The sequence below is a fragment of the Cynocephalus volans genome, chromosome 2 (genome assembly GCF_027409185.1).
Source record: "Cynocephalus volans isolate mCynVol1 chromosome 2, mCynVol1.pri, whole genome shotgun sequence".
NCBI classification, from domain to species: domain Eukaryota; kingdom Metazoa; phylum Chordata; class Mammalia; order Dermoptera; family Cynocephalidae; genus Cynocephalus; species Cynocephalus volans.
In genome coordinates, this window is record NC_084461.1 from 124,581,614 (window position 1) to 124,599,872 (window position 18,259).

An 18,259-nucleotide genomic window follows, 5' to 3' on the forward strand; every position below is an offset into this window, starting at 1 on the left:
AAAGGCTGATGCAATTGGGAAGATGCCAGGTCTTTCCCCACCCCAAGATTTTTTCCCCCTACTTAGGAGTAAGAGAATTTCAGTTCCAGGCTAGTTTGCCAGGATCCCAAGCTACCCACGAGATATATGAGTTGCCTACTAAAAATTAGTTAACATGTTTCCTACTTGGGAATAAGTCTAACCCACTGTTTCAGATGTATCTAACTTATTTTCTTCTGCATTTTATTTTTTTACTTTAACTTCAGCCTTTATCTCTGTGATCTTGGCTGTCTCCTTCTTCAAGATCTCAGTGAATCTCACCTTCGACATGTGTACATCTTACTTTAGGTAATGAGTGTAGGCGTTCTTTACCAATAGTTTTGATAATGTAGCAAGTCAATATAAGAAGCTCACAGAGGTACAGAAACAGTTCTTAGACAATATTTACAAATACGTAATCCACAACTTCTTAAGCTATCTATTGAGTTTATGTAATAAATTAGTTCTAGCTGGTCTATTCCTTAAGTTTATACACCTGAAACATGTGAATGAATCTCTTCATCTACTGTGCTGGCAGTGAGTTGAATTTAATGGTGTATATTCTTTCTTTAAAAATAGACTGATGATTACACAACTTTTCCTGTTCAATTTCCCCAGAGCATTCTCTATACAATATAGTAGGCATTACACCATGAGGTCGGAGATAGGATTTGTATTCCTCACCCTTCGTACAGTGTCTGATGCTTAATATGAAGTCAATAATTGTTTGTTGAATTAACAAATAAAGATAGTTTGCACTTGCATCATCTCTTAATGTGTTTGTCATCATTTTCACATTCATAATCTCACAGGAAAATAGAAGTTACCATTTATATTTATAAACTACCATATATATACAATCTGTGAGGTTTTTTTACATAAATGTAAACAAGTGTAATACACGTTTTGTAGCATATTTAATAAATTGGGTTTAAGTACAACGCGTGGTGGCGCTGTAAGCTAAGGCTGCGGAGAAACAGACCTGCGGATTGTTACTGTTCTGGCAGTCATATACAGATCTAGCTAAGAGAAGAGGCTTTCTTAGCCTAAAATTGCATTGCGGTGAGAATTGATTCCCAGGGCAGATTGTATGGCATCCAAAACAGGACCCAAAACAGGCATCCGGACCTTAAAGGCTTTTTGTATTGGAGAAATGGATGTTGAAGAGGAGCGCTTTCCTAGACTAAGGCAAGTTCTGCTTCTCTTTGTTTTGCTGGCTCAGACCTACGCAGAGCAGAAAGGTTACACTGTAGCAGAAGAAACAGAGAGCGGTTCTTTTGTGGCCAATCTAGCAAAGGACCTAGGGCTAGGGGTAAAAGAGCTGTCCTGGCGGAAGGCTCGGGTCATTTTTAACGATAACAAAAAACATTTTCAGCTGAACCTTCAGACCGGAGATTTGCAAGTAAATGAGAAACTGGATCGGGAGGAACTGTGTGGCCCCACTGAGCCTTGTGTGCTCCAATTCCAGGTGTTACTGGAAGAACCTCTGGAGGTTTACAGGTTTAAACTTTTGGTCACTGATATAAATGACAATTCTCCTGTGTTCCCAGAAGCAGAAATGATTTTGAAAATCATGGAAAATACTGTTCCGGGAACTGTGTTTCCATTGAAAAATGCTCAAGATTTGGATGTAGGCATCAATAACATTCGAAACTACACCATCTACCCCAACTCCCACTTCCACGTTCTCACTCGCAATGGCGGTGAGGGCAGAAAATATCCGGAGCTGGTTCTGGACAAAGCCCTGGATCGTGAGGAGCAGACAGAGCTCAGGTTAACTCTCATGGCCGTAGATGGTGGAGCTCCTCCCCAAAATGGCACTGCCCTGGTCCGCATTGATGTTTTAGACATCAATGACAACGCCCCTGAGTTTGTGCAGCCACTATATCACGTGCAGATCCCAGAAAACAGCCCCCTCGGATCCCTTGTTGCCACTGTTTCCGCTAAAGATTTGGACATGGGAATAAATGGTGAAATAGTCTACTCATTTTTTTACGGTGATGAAGAGATTTCCAAGACATTTGCAGTTAATGAACTCACGGGAGATATTAGAATAATTAGGAAATTAGATTTTGAAAAAATTATGTCATATGAAGTGGATATTAAAGCCTCAGATGGGGCAGGTCTTTCTGGAAAATGCACTGTCATAATACACGTAGTAGATATTAATGACAACGCTCCAGAACTGACCGTGGCTTCATTTGCAAGCCTGGTACCGGAAAATTCCCCCGAGACCACGGTAGCTCTTTTCAGTATTCAAGACCGAGATTCTGGGGAAAATGGAAGAATGGTTTGTTCCATTCAGGATGATATTCCGTTTGTGCTGAAACCTTCCGTTGAGAATTACTACAGGCTGGTAACAGAAGGAGCACTGGATAGAGAGACGACAGCCGAGTACAACATCACCATCACCGTCACCGACTTGGGGACGCCCAGGCTCAAAACCGAGCACAGCATAACCGTGCAGGTCTCCGACGTCAACGACAACGCCCCTGCCTTCACACAAAGCTCCTACACCCTGTTCGTCCGCGAGAACAACAGCCCCGCCCTGCACATCGGCAGCGTCAGCGCCACAGACAGAGACTCGGGCACCAACGCCCAGGTCACCTACTCGCTGCTGCCGACCCACGACCCGCACCTGGCCCTCGCCTCCCTGGTGTCCATCAACGCGGACAGCGGACACCTGTTCGCCCTGCGGTCGCTGGACTACGAGGCCCTGCGGGCGTTCGAGTTCCGCGTGGGCGCGGCAGACAGAGGCTCCCCCGCGCTGAGCAGCGACGCGCTGGTGCGCGTGGTGCTGGTGGACGACAACGACAACGCGCCCTTCGTGCTGTACCCGCTGCAGAACGGCTCTGCGCCCTGCACCGAGCTGCTGCCCAGGCAGGCCGAGGCGGGCTCCCTGGTGACCAAGGTGGTGGCGGTGGACGGCGACTCGGGCCAGAACGCCTGGCTGTCGTACCAGCTGCTCAAGGCCACGGAGCCCGGGCTGTTCGGCGTGTGGGCGCACAACGGCGAGGTGCGCACGGCCCGGCTGCTGAGCGAGCGCGACGCGGCCAGGCACAGACTGCTGGTGCTGGTCAAGGACAATGGCGAGCCGCCGCTGTCGGCCACCGTCACGCTGCACGTGCTGCTGGTGGACGGCTTCTCCCAGCCCTACCTGCCGCTGCCGGAAGCGGCGCCGGAGCGGGCGCAGGCCGACTCGCTCACCGTCTACTTGGTCATCGCGCTGGCCTCGGTCACCTCGCTCTTCCTGTTCTCGGTGCTCCTGTTGGTGGCGGTGCGGCTGTGCAGGAGGCGCAGGGCGGCCTCGGAGGGCCGCTGCTCGGTGCCTGGGGGCCGCTTTCCGGGCCACCTGGTGGACGTCAGCGGTACGGGGACCCTGTCCCAGAGCTACCAGTATGAGGTGTGTCTGATGGGAGAGTCAGGGACCAGCGAGTTCAAGTTTCTGAAGTCCGTTACACCCAACCATCAGGGGGCTATGGATATTGTAGAGATAAATCCCAACTTTGCTAATGGCTGTGGATTCAATTAGGAATCTGTCGATTTTTCAGAGCATTCAGGATAAAGGTTAGTTTTTTCTAAATACTCTGTCTCCACTATATTCTTTGGTCCATATAGAATTACTTAGTTGTTTGCTGATCTTATTTTCCTAGGCAAGCAGATTAGAAATTTTCTTTAGGTATATCCTCATATTTAGTCTCCTTTTATTATTTTTACTTTATGGGTACAATAGAACCTTCAGTTTAACTCATTACTAAAAAGTCTCAATTATTTGTTTTAAAAGCAAATTTCAACATCAAATTCTATTGATTTGAAGATGTCCTCAGCTCCATTCTCTGTTTGATTGTTGTCCACTTTTTCTAAATGTTTTATGTTTAGAAAACAAGCATGATACAAATATAATGAATTCTTAGTACATCTTTTGTTTAATCTGATATTATGCTTACCTGTCTTGAATTTTTAATGAAGAAATGTCTGCAAAAATCGCATGGTTTTTTTCTCAGTAGTATTAAATAGGAAAGACTACAATTCCTCCCCTACTTAAAGGTTTTTCTGCTCTTTGTATCAACCTTCAGTATATAGTATGCATCAATACTATTGAAAGATTATTAAATTATCTCAAAAATTTAAAAATAACAATAGATATCCTTTGTCGTGTCTATCTAGCCCACCTTATCTTTTTCTGGAAACTTCTCTTTAGCAGAGGTGTACTGTTGCATCCATGTTTAGTTTATATGACCCACCTCCCTCTGTGATTTTGGACAATTAAACAAGGTGGTAGATATTGCTGATCCAAGCTGTGCCAACTGATTCTCTTAAAAAAAAAAAAAAAAAAAAAAGGTTTTAGGGCTGGCTAGTTCACTCAGTTGGTTCGAACTAGTTGTTACAACATCAAGGTCAAGAGTTTGGATCCCCACACCAACCAGACATCACACACACACACACACACACACACACACACACACACACCTTCAAAAACCAGTTCTAATATAGTTTTTCTATTAAGGGCTTAACAAGATGATGTCATGTTTGACTGAATACATGAAAAAAAGTACAGAAAGTCAATCCACTGAGAGACAAGAAGGAAAGAGATGCCAAAAGAGGGACCTTGTTGTAGATTTTCCAGTTCCTCCCAAGTCTGCTTTCTCCCTTGGGTTTTTGGAAACAAATAAGTGCTCTATTAATAATTTTTCCTCTAATTAAGATAGCCAAGTGAGGCTATTTTCCTATTGTTAAAACCATGTTTAGATATTCTTGCATGATTGGCAAGGAGACCTTACTATCAATTTTGAGTTTTTTTATTGTGGCTTTTCATATTAATGTAATAATATTTAAGATCAAAAGGTTGTAAAATATTGGTAGTCTGTAAGGGACATGCACAAGTTTTTGCTAGAATATATAATTTTGAGAAGAATTGAAGGAGCTTTCCAATAGTACTGCCTTTGGAGTGTTTAATAGAAATTCTTAGAAAATTCTACTATATAAAAAATAACTTTTGAATATTATTAGTGAATAGAATTAGTGTGAAATAACATTGACAATGTAAAATGTGTGTCCAAAAGAGATGTGTTTCTTATTTGTAGGATCATCATTACCTTGTTATGTTCTTTCTTTTTATAATGTATCCCTTTGTTTAGGGTGAGCCAGGATATTTTGCCATTTAATGAAAAAGATATTTTAGATCATTCTAAGTTATTTCAAATTACTATTCAAAAAGGCATAGAAAATAGTTGTGAACATGCTGTCTTGTTTGTCTAGCTTATATAATGAACTGGCATCCCAACAAAAGAGGTGACATCTACAGTAAGAGGAGAATCCATTTGTCAGAATTTTTAAATTCGTTATTTATTAATGAATCCATTCAAAAAATATTTGTTGAGATCTACTACATACCAGGGATTATTTTAGATGTTGGGGATGTAGCAGTTAATAAAGTTGTAACATTCAGATGTAACAGAAAAGAAACAAATATGTATATCTATGCTATATCAGATGGTAATAAATGCTAGGGAGAAAAAACAGAGTAAGATATAGAAAGTACTTTCATGTGCATTTTCCCATAGTTTGAAAATTTTATAAGATCATAACTCTCCAACATTATGTAGAGAGGTTATCAAACTGGAATGAACTTGTGGCTTTTTCCTTGATGTAATTGAGCTGGTGGGTACCACAATTCTGGTACACAGGCTGCTTAGAGTTTGAAAGAAATCTAGAGAAATTAATACTTTCTGCTGAGAGAATTTTAAGAAATCACATGGCTCTACATTATTATTTTTACAAGTTGACTGATCACTATTATCTTTTCTTTTACTTCTCGATTTCTCTCAAAGCACCCCGCCCAGACTACAGGTTCTAGAAGGGGGACCATGTCTGGGTTGTTTATTAATGTATTGCAGAACCTGGCACGTAGAGATCAATAATACTTCTTTAGTGAAGGAATGAATAATTATAATTTCATGGTTTTGTGATTACATTATCTCCCTAAAACAATCTCCAAACTCATAGTAGTAGAACAGAAAGAGAAAATAGCACAAACGTTGCAATTCGTTTCGAAGTAAAAACGCATGGTGGCGCTGCAGGCTAAGGCTTCAAAAAAGAACCCATGAAATGCTACGAACTCTTCTTCAGACCTCTTTCAGCTGAAGTGAAAAGTCTGCAGACAGAGCTCGGATCAGTAAGTCTCCGGAGAATGCTACTCACCTACATTTCTGGACAGGCTACCAACCGACAGATTGATCACTGTCTCAGTCCCATCGTTCCCTGAGGTACTTCTGGCCTCTATTCCTGGGAAGGCGTGCAGAAGTAAAGATGGAGGCCGGAGAGGGGCGCTTTCCTAAACAAAGGCAAGTCTTGATTCTCCTTCTCTTAATGGGGGTTCAGGCGGGCTGGGAACCCCATCGCTATTATGTGATGGAGGAAACAGAGAGCGGCTCTTTTGTGGCCAACCTGGCCAAGGACCTAGGGCTGGGAGTAAGGGACCTAGCTGCGCGGGGAGCCCGAGTGGTCTCTGAGGATAACAAGCCACTCTTGCAGCTTGACCTGCAGACCGGAGAGCTGATATTAAATGAGAAACTGGACCGGGAGGAACTCTGCGGCCCCACCGATCCCTGTGTAATGCATTTCCAAGTGTTACTGAAAAAAACAACGGAAGTATTTCGAGCGGAGCTATTGGTTAGAGATATAAACGATCATTCTCCTGAGTTTCCTGAAAGAGAAATGACTCTTAAAATCCCAGAGAACAGCCCTCCTGGGAGCGTGTTTCCTCTGAAAAAAGCCCAGGACTTGGACGTGGGCAACAACAACGTTCAAAACTACAATATTGGTCCCAACTCTCATTTCCACGTTTCCACCCATAACCGGGAAGACGGCAGGAAATACCCAGAGCTGGTACTGGACAAAGAGCTGGATCGCGAGGAGCAGGCGGAGCTCAGATTAACCCTGACAGCGCTGGATGGCGGCTCACCACACCGATCTGGCACGGTCCAGATTCGCATCTTGGTCTTGGACGTCAATGACAACGCCCCCGAGTTTGCGCAGATGCTCTATGAGGCGCAGGTCCCAGAGAGCAGCCCCGTAGGCTCCCTAATTGTCAAGGTCTCCGCTAGGGATTTAGACACTGGGACAAATGGAGAGATATCATACTCACTTTTTTACAGTTCTCAGGAGATAAGTAAAACTTTTGAGCTAAGCAGCGTTTCAGGAGAAATTCGATTAATTGAAAAACTAGATTTTGAGACAATATCTGCATTTGAGCTAGATATAGAGGCGTCTGATGGCGGGGGACTTTCTGGGAAATGCAGTGTTTCTATTAAGGTGCTGGATGTTAATGATAACTCTCCAGAACTAACTATTTCGTCACTTACCAGCCCAATTACCGAAAATTCTCCCGAGACAGAAGTGGCCCTCTTTAGGATTAGAGACCGAGATTCTGGGGAAAATGGAAGAATGGTTTGTTCCATTCAGGATGATATTCCGTTTGTGCTGAAACCTTCCGTTGAGAATTACTACAGGCTGGTAACAGAAGGAGCACTGGATAGAGAGACGACAGCCGAGTACAACATCACCATCACCGTCACCGACTTGGGGACACCCAGGCTCAAAACCGAGCACACCATAACCGTGCAGGTCTCCGACGTCAACGACAACGCCCCTGCCTTCACACAAAGCTCCTACACCCTGTTCGTCCGCGAGAACAACAGCCCCGCCCTGCACATCGGCAGCGTCAGCGCCACAGACAGAGACTCGGGCACCAACGCCCAGGTCACCTACTCGCTGCTGCCGACCCACGACCCGCACCTGGCCCTCGCCTCCCTGGTGTCCATCAACGCGGACAGCGGACACCTGTTCGCCCTGCGGTCGCTGGACTACGAGGCCCTGCGGGCGTTCGAGTTCCGCGTGGGCGCGGCAGACAGAGGCTCCCCCGCGCTGAGCAGCGACGCGCTGGTGCGCGTGGTGCTGGTGGACGACAACGACAACGCGCCCTTCGTGCTGTACCCGCTGCAGAACGGCTCTGCGCCCTGCACCGAGCTGCTGCCCAGGCAGGCCGAGGCGGGCTCCCTGGTGACCAAGGTGGTGGCGGTGGATGGCGACTCGGGCCAGAACGCCTGGCTGTCGTACCAGCTGCTCAAGGCCACGGAGCCCGGGCTGTTCGGCGTGTGGGCGCACAACGGCGAGGTGCGCACGGCCCGGCTGCTGAGCGAGCGCGACGCGGCCAGGCACAGACTGCTGGTGCTGGTCAAGGACAATGGCGAGCCGCCGCTGTCGGCCACCGTCACGCTGCACGTGCTGCTGGTGGACGGCTTCTCCCAGCCCTACCTGCCGCTGCCGGAAGCGGCGCCGGAGCGGGCGCAGGCCGACTCGCTCACCGTCTACTTGGTCATCGCGCTGGCCTCGGTCACCTCGCTCTTCCTGTTCTCGGTGCTCCTGTTGGTGGCGGTGCGGCTGTGCAGGAGGCGCAGGGCGGCCTCGGAGGGCCGCTGCTCGGTGCCTGGGGGCCGCTTTCCGGGCCACCTGGTGGACGTCAGCGGCACGGGGACCCTGTCCCAGAGCTACCAGTATGAGGTGTGTCTGATGGGAGGCTCAGAGAGTAATGAGTTCAAATTCTTGAAACCTATCTTCCCTAGTATTCTGGGTCAGGACTCTGGGAGGAAATTAGAAGGTAATCCAACTTTCCAGAGTAATTTAAGTTTCTGAAATTTTTCCACTGGCTGTATTTATTTCGTTTGCTTTACTTTTCAGTTTTTATTTTTTAACACTATAGTTATCTGTAATTGTATTTTCTCTCTCTCTCTCCCTACTTCCCACCCTCCCTCCCTCCTCTTTTCTTTAGTAATGTTACTCTTTGTTTCATTGGGTTGGCTGTCATGTAACTATTTTTTAAAATTATTATTATATATTTCATATCAGGAAATTTCATATTCCTGATTAAATTTTTAGTACCTGTTTCTGAAGGATAATATGAAAGTTAACCTCTCCTAGTCAACACAATCGTAATTTTAAAAGTACATTTCACACTATTTGACACTACATAAACATTTGTGAGCCCTTTTAATCATAATTTAGTTTTTAAATATTGGAAGTCATTTTAGTATTTATTATTTATAAAGCCTTAACTTTTTGATAATCCCGTTTTTGTTTGGGGTGGAATCTATTCCTATTTATCCATGTCCAGTGTCTTCCAAACTCCCTTTTTCAATTTTTGTTTTTCCAATGAGCAGCAACATAGATAACTTCAGTCTATTTTTTCAAGATTACACTTGTAATCATTAGACTTTCACTCTAAAATACATACATCATCTCATGAAAATATATCTGTATCATCTGTTCTTTCTTGCCTAAATTAATGTAGAAAAGACTATGGGTTCTTCCTATTTCTAACTGAAGTTATGATTGTAAAAAGAGTTCTGGACTGATTTACTGATAGCCAGACTGACTGTGTTTAAGGTGTTCCTATAAGACTAATAGACTCTAGAACCAAGTAATGCATTTCCTGTAATTGTCCATTCCTATAGCAGGGAAATTTTCAAGTGAGCTACAAATTCTGGACTTAAAGGATCTTTTCATGGCACAGCATGCCAATATCTACTTTCCTTTGGATGACGACATTGTTCTTATTTATAAGAAATTTGAAAGAAAATACATTATAGAGTTAATATTAGTTAACCAAACAAAATTAATAAAAACATATGTTGGTGAAGGATTTGAATAATTTGGGGAAATAATCCTCTCTCTTGTTAGGATTTCTCTGTCACCAGGAGCCTCTCAGCTTTGCAAATACTATAGAATGATGTGGTAAGCAAAATAATCTCCTCCCCAAAAGATGTCTACATCCTAATCTCTGGAATCTATTAAAATGTTATGTGATGTCACAAAGGGGAATTAAGGTTCAAATGGAATTAAGATTGCTAATCAACTGAATTTAAAATAGGGAGAATATCCTAGGTAATCTGGGTGAGCCTGATTCAATCGGTTGAAAGGCCTTAAAAGCAGAGTTGAGTATGATGAAGAAGAAATTCTGCCTAAAGACAGTAGCTTTGTTTTGGGCCCCCAAGTTCCAACCTGCCCTTCCTAATTGCTTGCCATACAGATTTTGAACTTGTGTAACCAGATCCTTCAATCAAATAAGTCACTTCCTTGTAATAAATTTCTTAATGTATATCTCCTGCTGGCTCTTTTTCTCTGGTTGAACCATGATTGATACAGATTTTAGTATCTGAAGGTGGGGTGCTGCTGTAACAACTACCTAAAAAGTATGGAAGTGGCTTTTGAATTGGGCAGTGGGCAGAGGCTGGAAGAATTTTGAGAAGCATGATAGAAAAATCCTACATTCCTTTGGACAGACTGTTAGTAGAAATATGGTGTTCACAACTCTGCTAGTGAGGACTCAAAAGGTAGTGGGGGGCATGGTAGAGAAACATATATTGCCACCGAAAATAACTAAATCATTTAAAACAGACTGTGGGTAGAAATATGGATGTTAAAGTCACTGCTGGTGAGGTCTCTGAAATGAGGAAAATGAATCCGTTTGTATAGTGGCAGCAAACTTAGCTGAATTGTGTCCTGTGATTATGTGGAAAGAACTTGTAAACAATGAACTTGGATATTTAGCTGAGGAGATTCCCAGGAAAAAGGTCGAAGGCACAGCTAGCTGCTTATAGTAAAATGTAAGAGAAACAATATGAGAAGAATTATATAGATTGAGGGAATAACTGTCAAGCAAAATGGAATCAGGACTGATGATTGGGGAAATTCTCAGCCTACTCAGATTGAACAAGATGTGAAAATTAGGAGCTTCACTAGCAGGAATGAATGTTCTGGGGAGAAAGCCAAGGGTATAGCAGGACAACATTTTGCTAGTGTTTTGAAAGGATCAGAGTAGTCAGTCACACAGACGGCTCTTTGCAAAGACTAAACACATGACTTATAGATATCCTCAGCCACCTCAGCAGAAGCCAGGAATATAATTCCTCAGCAGAATCCAAGTATATAATTATTCAGGAAATAACTGTGAAGGAGTCTCTTGTCTAATGAATGAATCCCTGTGACATATACAGGAGGCACATAAGGTTTTTGCAAACATCATATCAACAGAAACACTGCCGGCTTGAACTGAAAGGGATAGAGAGGACAATTTAAAGAAGGCTGTTGTACATCAAAATTCTATAGGCATGAAACAGATTGATAAAACTACTTCACTGGAAACATTACTACCTTCAAGGATAAAAGAAGGATGGTTCAGAGGATGGAGCCTGGAGCACAGAGGGTAGAACTTCAAACCACAGAAGACTAGTCCCAACCCTTGAAAGCAGGAGTTTTCCTAGACGGATTGCTACATTTCTTGGTATAGGTGATTCCTTTTTACTATCCATTTCATCCCTTTTTTGAGCTGGAATGTCTGTAACAGTTATCCTATGCCTGTCCTATCATTGTATGGTATGGAGAGCAGATAACTCCAACCACAGATGGAGAGGAACTGTGTGCAGGATGGATCATATCTAGAGTCTCACACATACCTAATTTAGATTATTTCAATGATGATGTTTTGGATTTTCGAACTGATGACACTTAGATGAAAGCATGAACTTTGAATTGATGCTATAATTATATGAGATCTTCTGGGATCATGGAATGGGGTGAATGTATTTTTTATGTGGGATGGATGTGAGTCTTTGGAGGCTAGAGGGTAAACTGGGGTAGGGAGAATAATGGCTCCCCAAAGATGTTCTTTTCCTAATCCCCAGAAACTATGAATATGTTATGTGTCAAAGGGGAATTAAGGTTGCAGATGAAATTAAAGTTGATAATAAACATAAATGAAGTTGATAGTAAACATTTGACCTAAACATAAGGAGATTACTCTAGATTAGCCAAGTTTGCCCAGTGTAATCATGAGAGCGCTTAATAAGAAGTGGAAGCACAAGGCAGAAGAAGAGTCAGCATCTGAGTGAATGTGATGTGAAAAAGACTCAACTGGCCATTACGACTTTGAAGTTGGAAGGGGGTTTGCAAAGGAATGCAAGCAGCCTCTAGAGGCTAGAAAAGGCAATAACATGAGTTCTCCCTTAGAGCCTCTAAAAGGGAAGGCAACCCTGCTGACACCTTAATTTTAGCCCTTTGAGAACTGTAAGATAATACATCTGTGTTTTAAGCCAGTACGTTTGTGGTACTTTGTTATAGCAACAACAGAAAACTAATATAAATGGCTACTAAAAAAGCCATTTCCATACTCATTTTTCTTTACCTTCCCCTACTCTAGTCAAGATATTCACATTCCCATAGTCCATGCAGACAGGACTGTCATGTGACTCAGTTATTGCCAATGATTTAAAAACAATTGGGGGATTGAGCTTTAGAGAAAGATTTTTAAAGGGCTAGTCTGAGGTGCATGTTCCTTTGGTCTTTTGCTCTTCTTCCATTTTCTTGACTGGCATGGGAGTAAGCCTAGAATTGAAGCAGCCAACTTGCAGCCATGAGATGATTACCATAAGACAAAGGCCTATATACTAAGTATGACAAGATGGAAAGCCCCTGGATTTCTGTTAGCATTGTTAAGCTACTGTAATGATTAATTCTGTACTACCTTCTCCCAGGTGTTCTGTTGCATGATGTGAATAAACCCTTATGTAATTAAGCAACAGTAGTTGGGTTTTCTGTTGATTATAGACAAATGCATTCCAAACTGACAAACTTCTTCTCAGGAGTAAGGTTTACTTACACAGCTGTCTGATTAGGTTCCAGGCTGTCTATTTAAGATGCGTGAGATGCTTTTCCGAAAAGTAGTTTCACTTTATCTTAGGTGTTATGAAGGGTCAGTATGCTGAACTACTGCAGATGAATTTATATCTTCATTAAATCATCTCCTAATTTGGCAAACGTACACAAATAATTAAACTTTCAAAGGAATATTTCTGGCTAGAAGCATCCCCAAAAATTGAATTTTGGAGAATAGAACCAGAAGGTGAACTGGTAAATGCCAGGCACACTTTTAAATTTGCAATAATGGTGTCCTGAGCAAGATGACTAGGATATTTATGCAGCAGTACAGAATATCTGTCTCCCTCTCAGGCAGGGAAGTAGCAGGGCCAAAAATTTTACTTAGTAAAGTAAAATAAATTGATGAAATATGGATCCTGAAAATTTCACAAGTAGATGAGCAGTCTATATGTTTTGGTAGAATGCGGTTGGTGGACGAATCAGAAACAAATTCTCCTCTGTGTCGTACATAGCATGAAGAAGCCTTAAACATGAGAGACAAGACGTTTTTTCTTAATGAATGAACATTAAGAATAATGAATGAAGTTTCTTGGAAGCTACCAGGATTAGAGACTCTTCCATCAGCATAAACAGAGCCATTCATTTCCCTCAATTTTTTTTCCAAACTTTATAGACTTTTTTTTTTTTTGAAATTTCTATAAGTCCCAACTTGCCTTTTATGATATTAATCTAAGGCCATTGACACTTTTTCTTTATTTCCCTTCCTTGCCTTTATTTTCTTTCCAAATGGAGTTTGGAATATACAAGTATTTGTGGTCACACGACAGGATTTAGAAGGTGGGAGGAAACTTATTTTCCAATTATTGGAAAGTGGAGGATAACTTGAATTCTTGAATTCTTTCCACAAGGCTTTTAAATGAGAGAAATAGTTTCCTGAGAATCCCATTAACTGTACTTTTGGTATAATGAAAAGAAGATGCAGTATCTCTTTACTATCATCCAAACCACTGTTAATATCATCGTAGTACTTTTATTTTAGTTCTGTTACTACAAACATGGAAATGATTCTAGAAAAATAGCCAATACTACTATTTAAATGTATATAAAATGATCACACTTAGGTTTTTGCTGGATTTTGAGAAAAGATTTTCTTGAAAGATGGAGGTTTGATCATGTTAGCAGTGGTCTGTCTGTGATGTTATGAAGTCATGATGGAATGTTATGAGATATCTTCAGGATAATCCCCTAATAGGTTTCATAAATCCTGGATGAGCACTCAGTAATGATGTATTTTCTTCACAAAAGAACAAAGGAGAATACTTTTGTTAACCAAATGCCTATTCCTGCAAAAACGGATCCCTTTCTTATAAAATCAACTAATAGAGGAACCAATAAGCACTAATATAGGAAATTCTTTTTACGTATGTATTCCCAAGATATTTAGGGAGTGACTTTGTCTTTCTCCAAACAAAAAAATAACATTCAATGAGAGTTCACTTTGGTGATGGTTAATGAAAATTTAACTTTCATAGGGGCCTCACAGGCATACTCCATGTACGGAAACTGAATCTGGGCAAAACCCTACAACCTTTGTGCTGGGAAATGTAACCACAAAATCAGAATGTTGTCTCCATTGCTGTGTCAATAGCCTGTAAATTACTGTGGAAGTTTTACCAAAGGCTATGGGCACCCTCTTGTGTCACAAGCTCTCAAATGTGAATGAGCAGGTCAAGAACAAGAGATGTTGAAATGATTAAAAATGCTCAGTAATTCTGGAAATACCCCAACATTGTTTGGATATTATACTTGACATGAGATAAAAAGACATATAAAGCCCTTTGACCAAACGCTGTCTCTTTTTGACTGGAAATTTCTGACAATTGTTAAAAGTCTGACCTATCTGAGGGAAGTCAGACATACCTAATTTTGGCAGACCCAAAAAACAGAGTTTAAAGACATTCCTGAACATACTTCTTGAAAAAACCTTGTGTCACTCAACTAGCCTGTCCCCAAGTATTGCTTCTCGAATTGTCACTATTGCTTTCAACATTCAGAATCCTGTTTGAAAACCATATAGTCTTCTACATATCTCTTATATTCTGCTTTAAATATGACTTTTAGAGACTTATACTTCATGGTAACAGAAAATGTACTAACCAGAAAGATCTTTTGCAAACTTAATACCCTGTGTTAGTCTAAATTCTCTTAGTGGTAATCAACAGAAACCCAACTTAAACTAGTGCAAGAAAAGAAAGAACAACTGATTGAGAGGATATTGGGGATATATAATGTAATTTAACATATCTTTGGAAATGAAAACTGAGTGAAGAGTAAGGCCTTAAAAACAGTCAGAATAAAGGACTTCGAAAAACCATTTTCTCTATCCTATCTATTCTTTGCTTTTTTCTACCTGCCAGTTTTATTCTGTTTCACTGGAGACCAGCTTCCTCCACATGGGGAAAAATGACCTCTTATATTTCAAGAGCCTAAAAGTTCTTTTTTATTACTATAAACTGACTCATATCTTTTCTAGTCCCAAGTTGAGAAATCCTGGCGGGCTTATATCAGCTCTAAATTGGGGCGAAGAAGTAGAAAGGTTTTGTGTGTTGGTTTAATAACATGACTGTTTCCATTTGTTTCACATTATTGTAATGGGGGTAGGAGATATATGTTCTCCCCATAATAAAGGGATGCAAATAAATGTCTGCGTGTGTCAGTATTCATCAACACCAATGATTTGAAGTTAAGGAAATTGGTTAATCATTCTTTCATATTTCTTGTATTTTTCAGGTGTCCACAAAAATTAAAGAACTTTCACTTTACAGTCAGGGCAACAGATGGCAGCTCAATTACTTTAAACATTCAAGTGTTTGTGTAGTGGTCCTAGGTGACATTGGTAACTCATGCTGAACTTCTGTTAACTGCTGAGCTCGCGCAAGAGAACTGACGCTTAGAGGGGCCAAATAAAACTTATCTGGAAAGGTAGCAGTTGATGATGCTTCTCCATAGGTGGGAGGCCTGTCACTTCTATTCCTCCTTTAATGTCTCGCTTAGAACGTTCCTTTTATCCAAAACAGTAGCCATTAGCATGTTTTTAAGTGGATTTTTTTTCTCACATACCTAGATACCTCCTCAGTAATATGTTAAAGGAAAAGGTGTAATAGTAAGGAAAGTGACCTAAATATGTGGATGTGTTGTCTTTATGTTTCTGACTGCAGTGATCACCTTTATCACTACTCTATCTGACTGACTGGGGCTTTTAAAAATGTTTGGTGAATTCTAGCACTTTTAGAAGCTGGTCCCATACTTATAGTCTTCATTATGTCTGTTAGTGGGCTGAAGAACATAAAATACCATTTCCTCCAGGCTGTCGTCATGAGCACCCAATCCTCAGGAGTAGTCCCTATCATTTAGAGGCAATCATGGCCATTTTCTTTTATTTAATTAAGATAATATTAACTTGAATACCAGATGAAAGAAGGAAGCTCACAACCAGTGATTTTAGATTTGATCTTTCTCTTAACTTTTTCATATAACATACTTGGATTAATTCCTAACAACTTTCTCACATACAAAAATGCGTGTTTTGAAGCAAGCCTAGAAACCTCAATGCGTCAGCACGATCCCTTTCTTTCTTATCTTACTTTACAAATACTTTATATGTAAAGTGTAAAATTTAAAGGCATCTCTAAAGGATTAATACTTTTGTCTTTTTTAGATTGACCTGGAATTCCTTGAAAAGAGCTTTATTTCCAGTTATCAGCGTAGTGACAAAATATTAAGAAAAATCCATTATGATACATGATGATGCCTCAAACAATTCCAAAACTCCATAGCTACATCCAGAGTGTTTATATATTTGTGTGTGTGTTTATGTGTGTGCATTTTTGCATGCGTGTGTATCTGGTGGTGGCTTTAGTAGATGTTGGAGATGTACTGCATGCAGAGATATATACTATGGTAACAATGCTTCTTTTGACTTTTCCACATTAAAATAGTTTTTTCTTTACTGCACAATGTATGTAATAAAGTTACCATTAGCAACATATTGTAGGAGAGATTATTATTGAAAACTAAAGGAGTTTTTCTCTATGTAAATTTAATAGTCCCAGTGCTATTGGATCTAGAATTTGGTGGTCCTTTTGGCCTTGTGGGAGCAGCGCAGGAGAAGGAACTGTAAAGTAGACATGGTCATTTTTTTCCCCAATGGGATCAGGAAAAAATAAAATTAACAATAGGATCTGACAGAGTTGGGATGAGGGTGACGTCAGTGAGGCCAATATGTGCAAGTGCAGGATGGTTCCTGTATTTATTTAACATTTTGATATATTGTTCCTCATGGATTTTTCCAGTAAATTTGATTTTTTACAATATTGTATTAAATAGTAATTATCTTTATTACTAAGTCTTTGTGTGATCCCTTAAAATTTGCATCTGAGACAGTGGCCCTACCCTTGTCCTGGTTGTTTGTTGTTTCCAACTTACAAGTTCAAATAACCATCATTGTGGTGGCAGTGGTGGTCACAGCTGAAATTTGAGAAGCAAAATCTGAAGCAAATCCCTTGCCATTTTGAATATGGGATAGCAGGAGCAGCAGTGGAAGAATACAAAAATATCCAAGCAGATCTGATGAGCTGGAGTCCTGCAGACTGGGCATGGAACAGCACCTGTATGAACATGACTGACCAGGCAAATTGTTTAGATGTTTTTCTTCCAGGTGACTTGCATCAGTGTGAAAAATATTAGCTTTTAGATAGATTTCAGTGTGCTAATTTCATTGAGCATTTTTGCATCTATGTTCATGATGGATACTAGTCTACAATTTTTTTCTTGTAATGCCCTTGTTAAATTTTAGTTTCAAGGTTCTTCTGGTCTCATAAATTGAGCTGGCAATCGTTTCCTCCTCCTCTATTTTATGAAAGAGTTTGTGTAAAATATTTATTATTTTTTCTTTTTGTATTTGGTAGAATTTACCAGAAGCAATCCATGGGTAACATTTTCCTTGTAAGAAAATTTTGAATTGCAAATTCATTTTTAAAATAGATATGCTGAAATTCTGATTTTCTATTTCCTTTTGTGTCAGTTGGTAACTTGTGTTTTTTAAATGAATTTGTCTATTTTATCTAAGATGTTGAAGCAGTGTTCAAATACTATTATTATTTTAAAACAAACCAACCCTTGCCTTTGTTGCTTTTCTTATTACTTTCTACTTTCTGTTTCACTGATTTCCACCTTTATGTTTTTATTTCTTTCCTTCTACCTACTTTGGGTTTAGTTTTCTCTTCTTTTTCTAGCTTCTCTGAAAGTTCAGATAATTGGTTCTAAGCCTTTCTTTTATCATATAAATTAAAGCATATAAAATATAAATTAAAGCTATAAGCCTCGCTATACATTACTTAAGCTGCATTTGGTTTTTGATATGTTGTGTTCTTACTACTGTTCAGTCTGAATTTATCCATAATTTCCCTGATGTATTCTTCTTCAACACATGGGTTAACTAAAAGTGTGTTGCTTAATGTCCAAGTAT

At 40.6% G+C, this 18,259-nt stretch overlaps 2 protein-coding genes across 2 annotated transcripts; both read left to right on the plus strand.

The window, feature by feature from the left end:
• Positions 1-1,171: 1,171 nt before the first annotated feature.
• On the plus strand, positions 1,172-3,550 carry LOC134369235 (protocadherin beta-15-like). The gene has a single exon (XM_063085487.1). The coding sequence runs from the start codon at positions 1,172-1,174 to the stop codon at positions 3,548-3,550; it is 2,379 nt and encodes a 792-aa protein (XP_062941557.1).
• Positions 3,551-6,289: 2,739 nt separating this feature from the next.
• On the plus strand, positions 6,290-8,712 carry LOC134369244 (protocadherin beta-15-like). The gene has a single exon (XM_063085521.1). The coding sequence runs from the start codon at positions 6,328-6,330 to the stop codon at positions 8,710-8,712; it is 2,385 nt and encodes a 794-aa protein (XP_062941591.1). The 5' UTR covers positions 6,290-6,327.
• Positions 8,713-18,259: the final 9,547 nt, after the last annotated feature.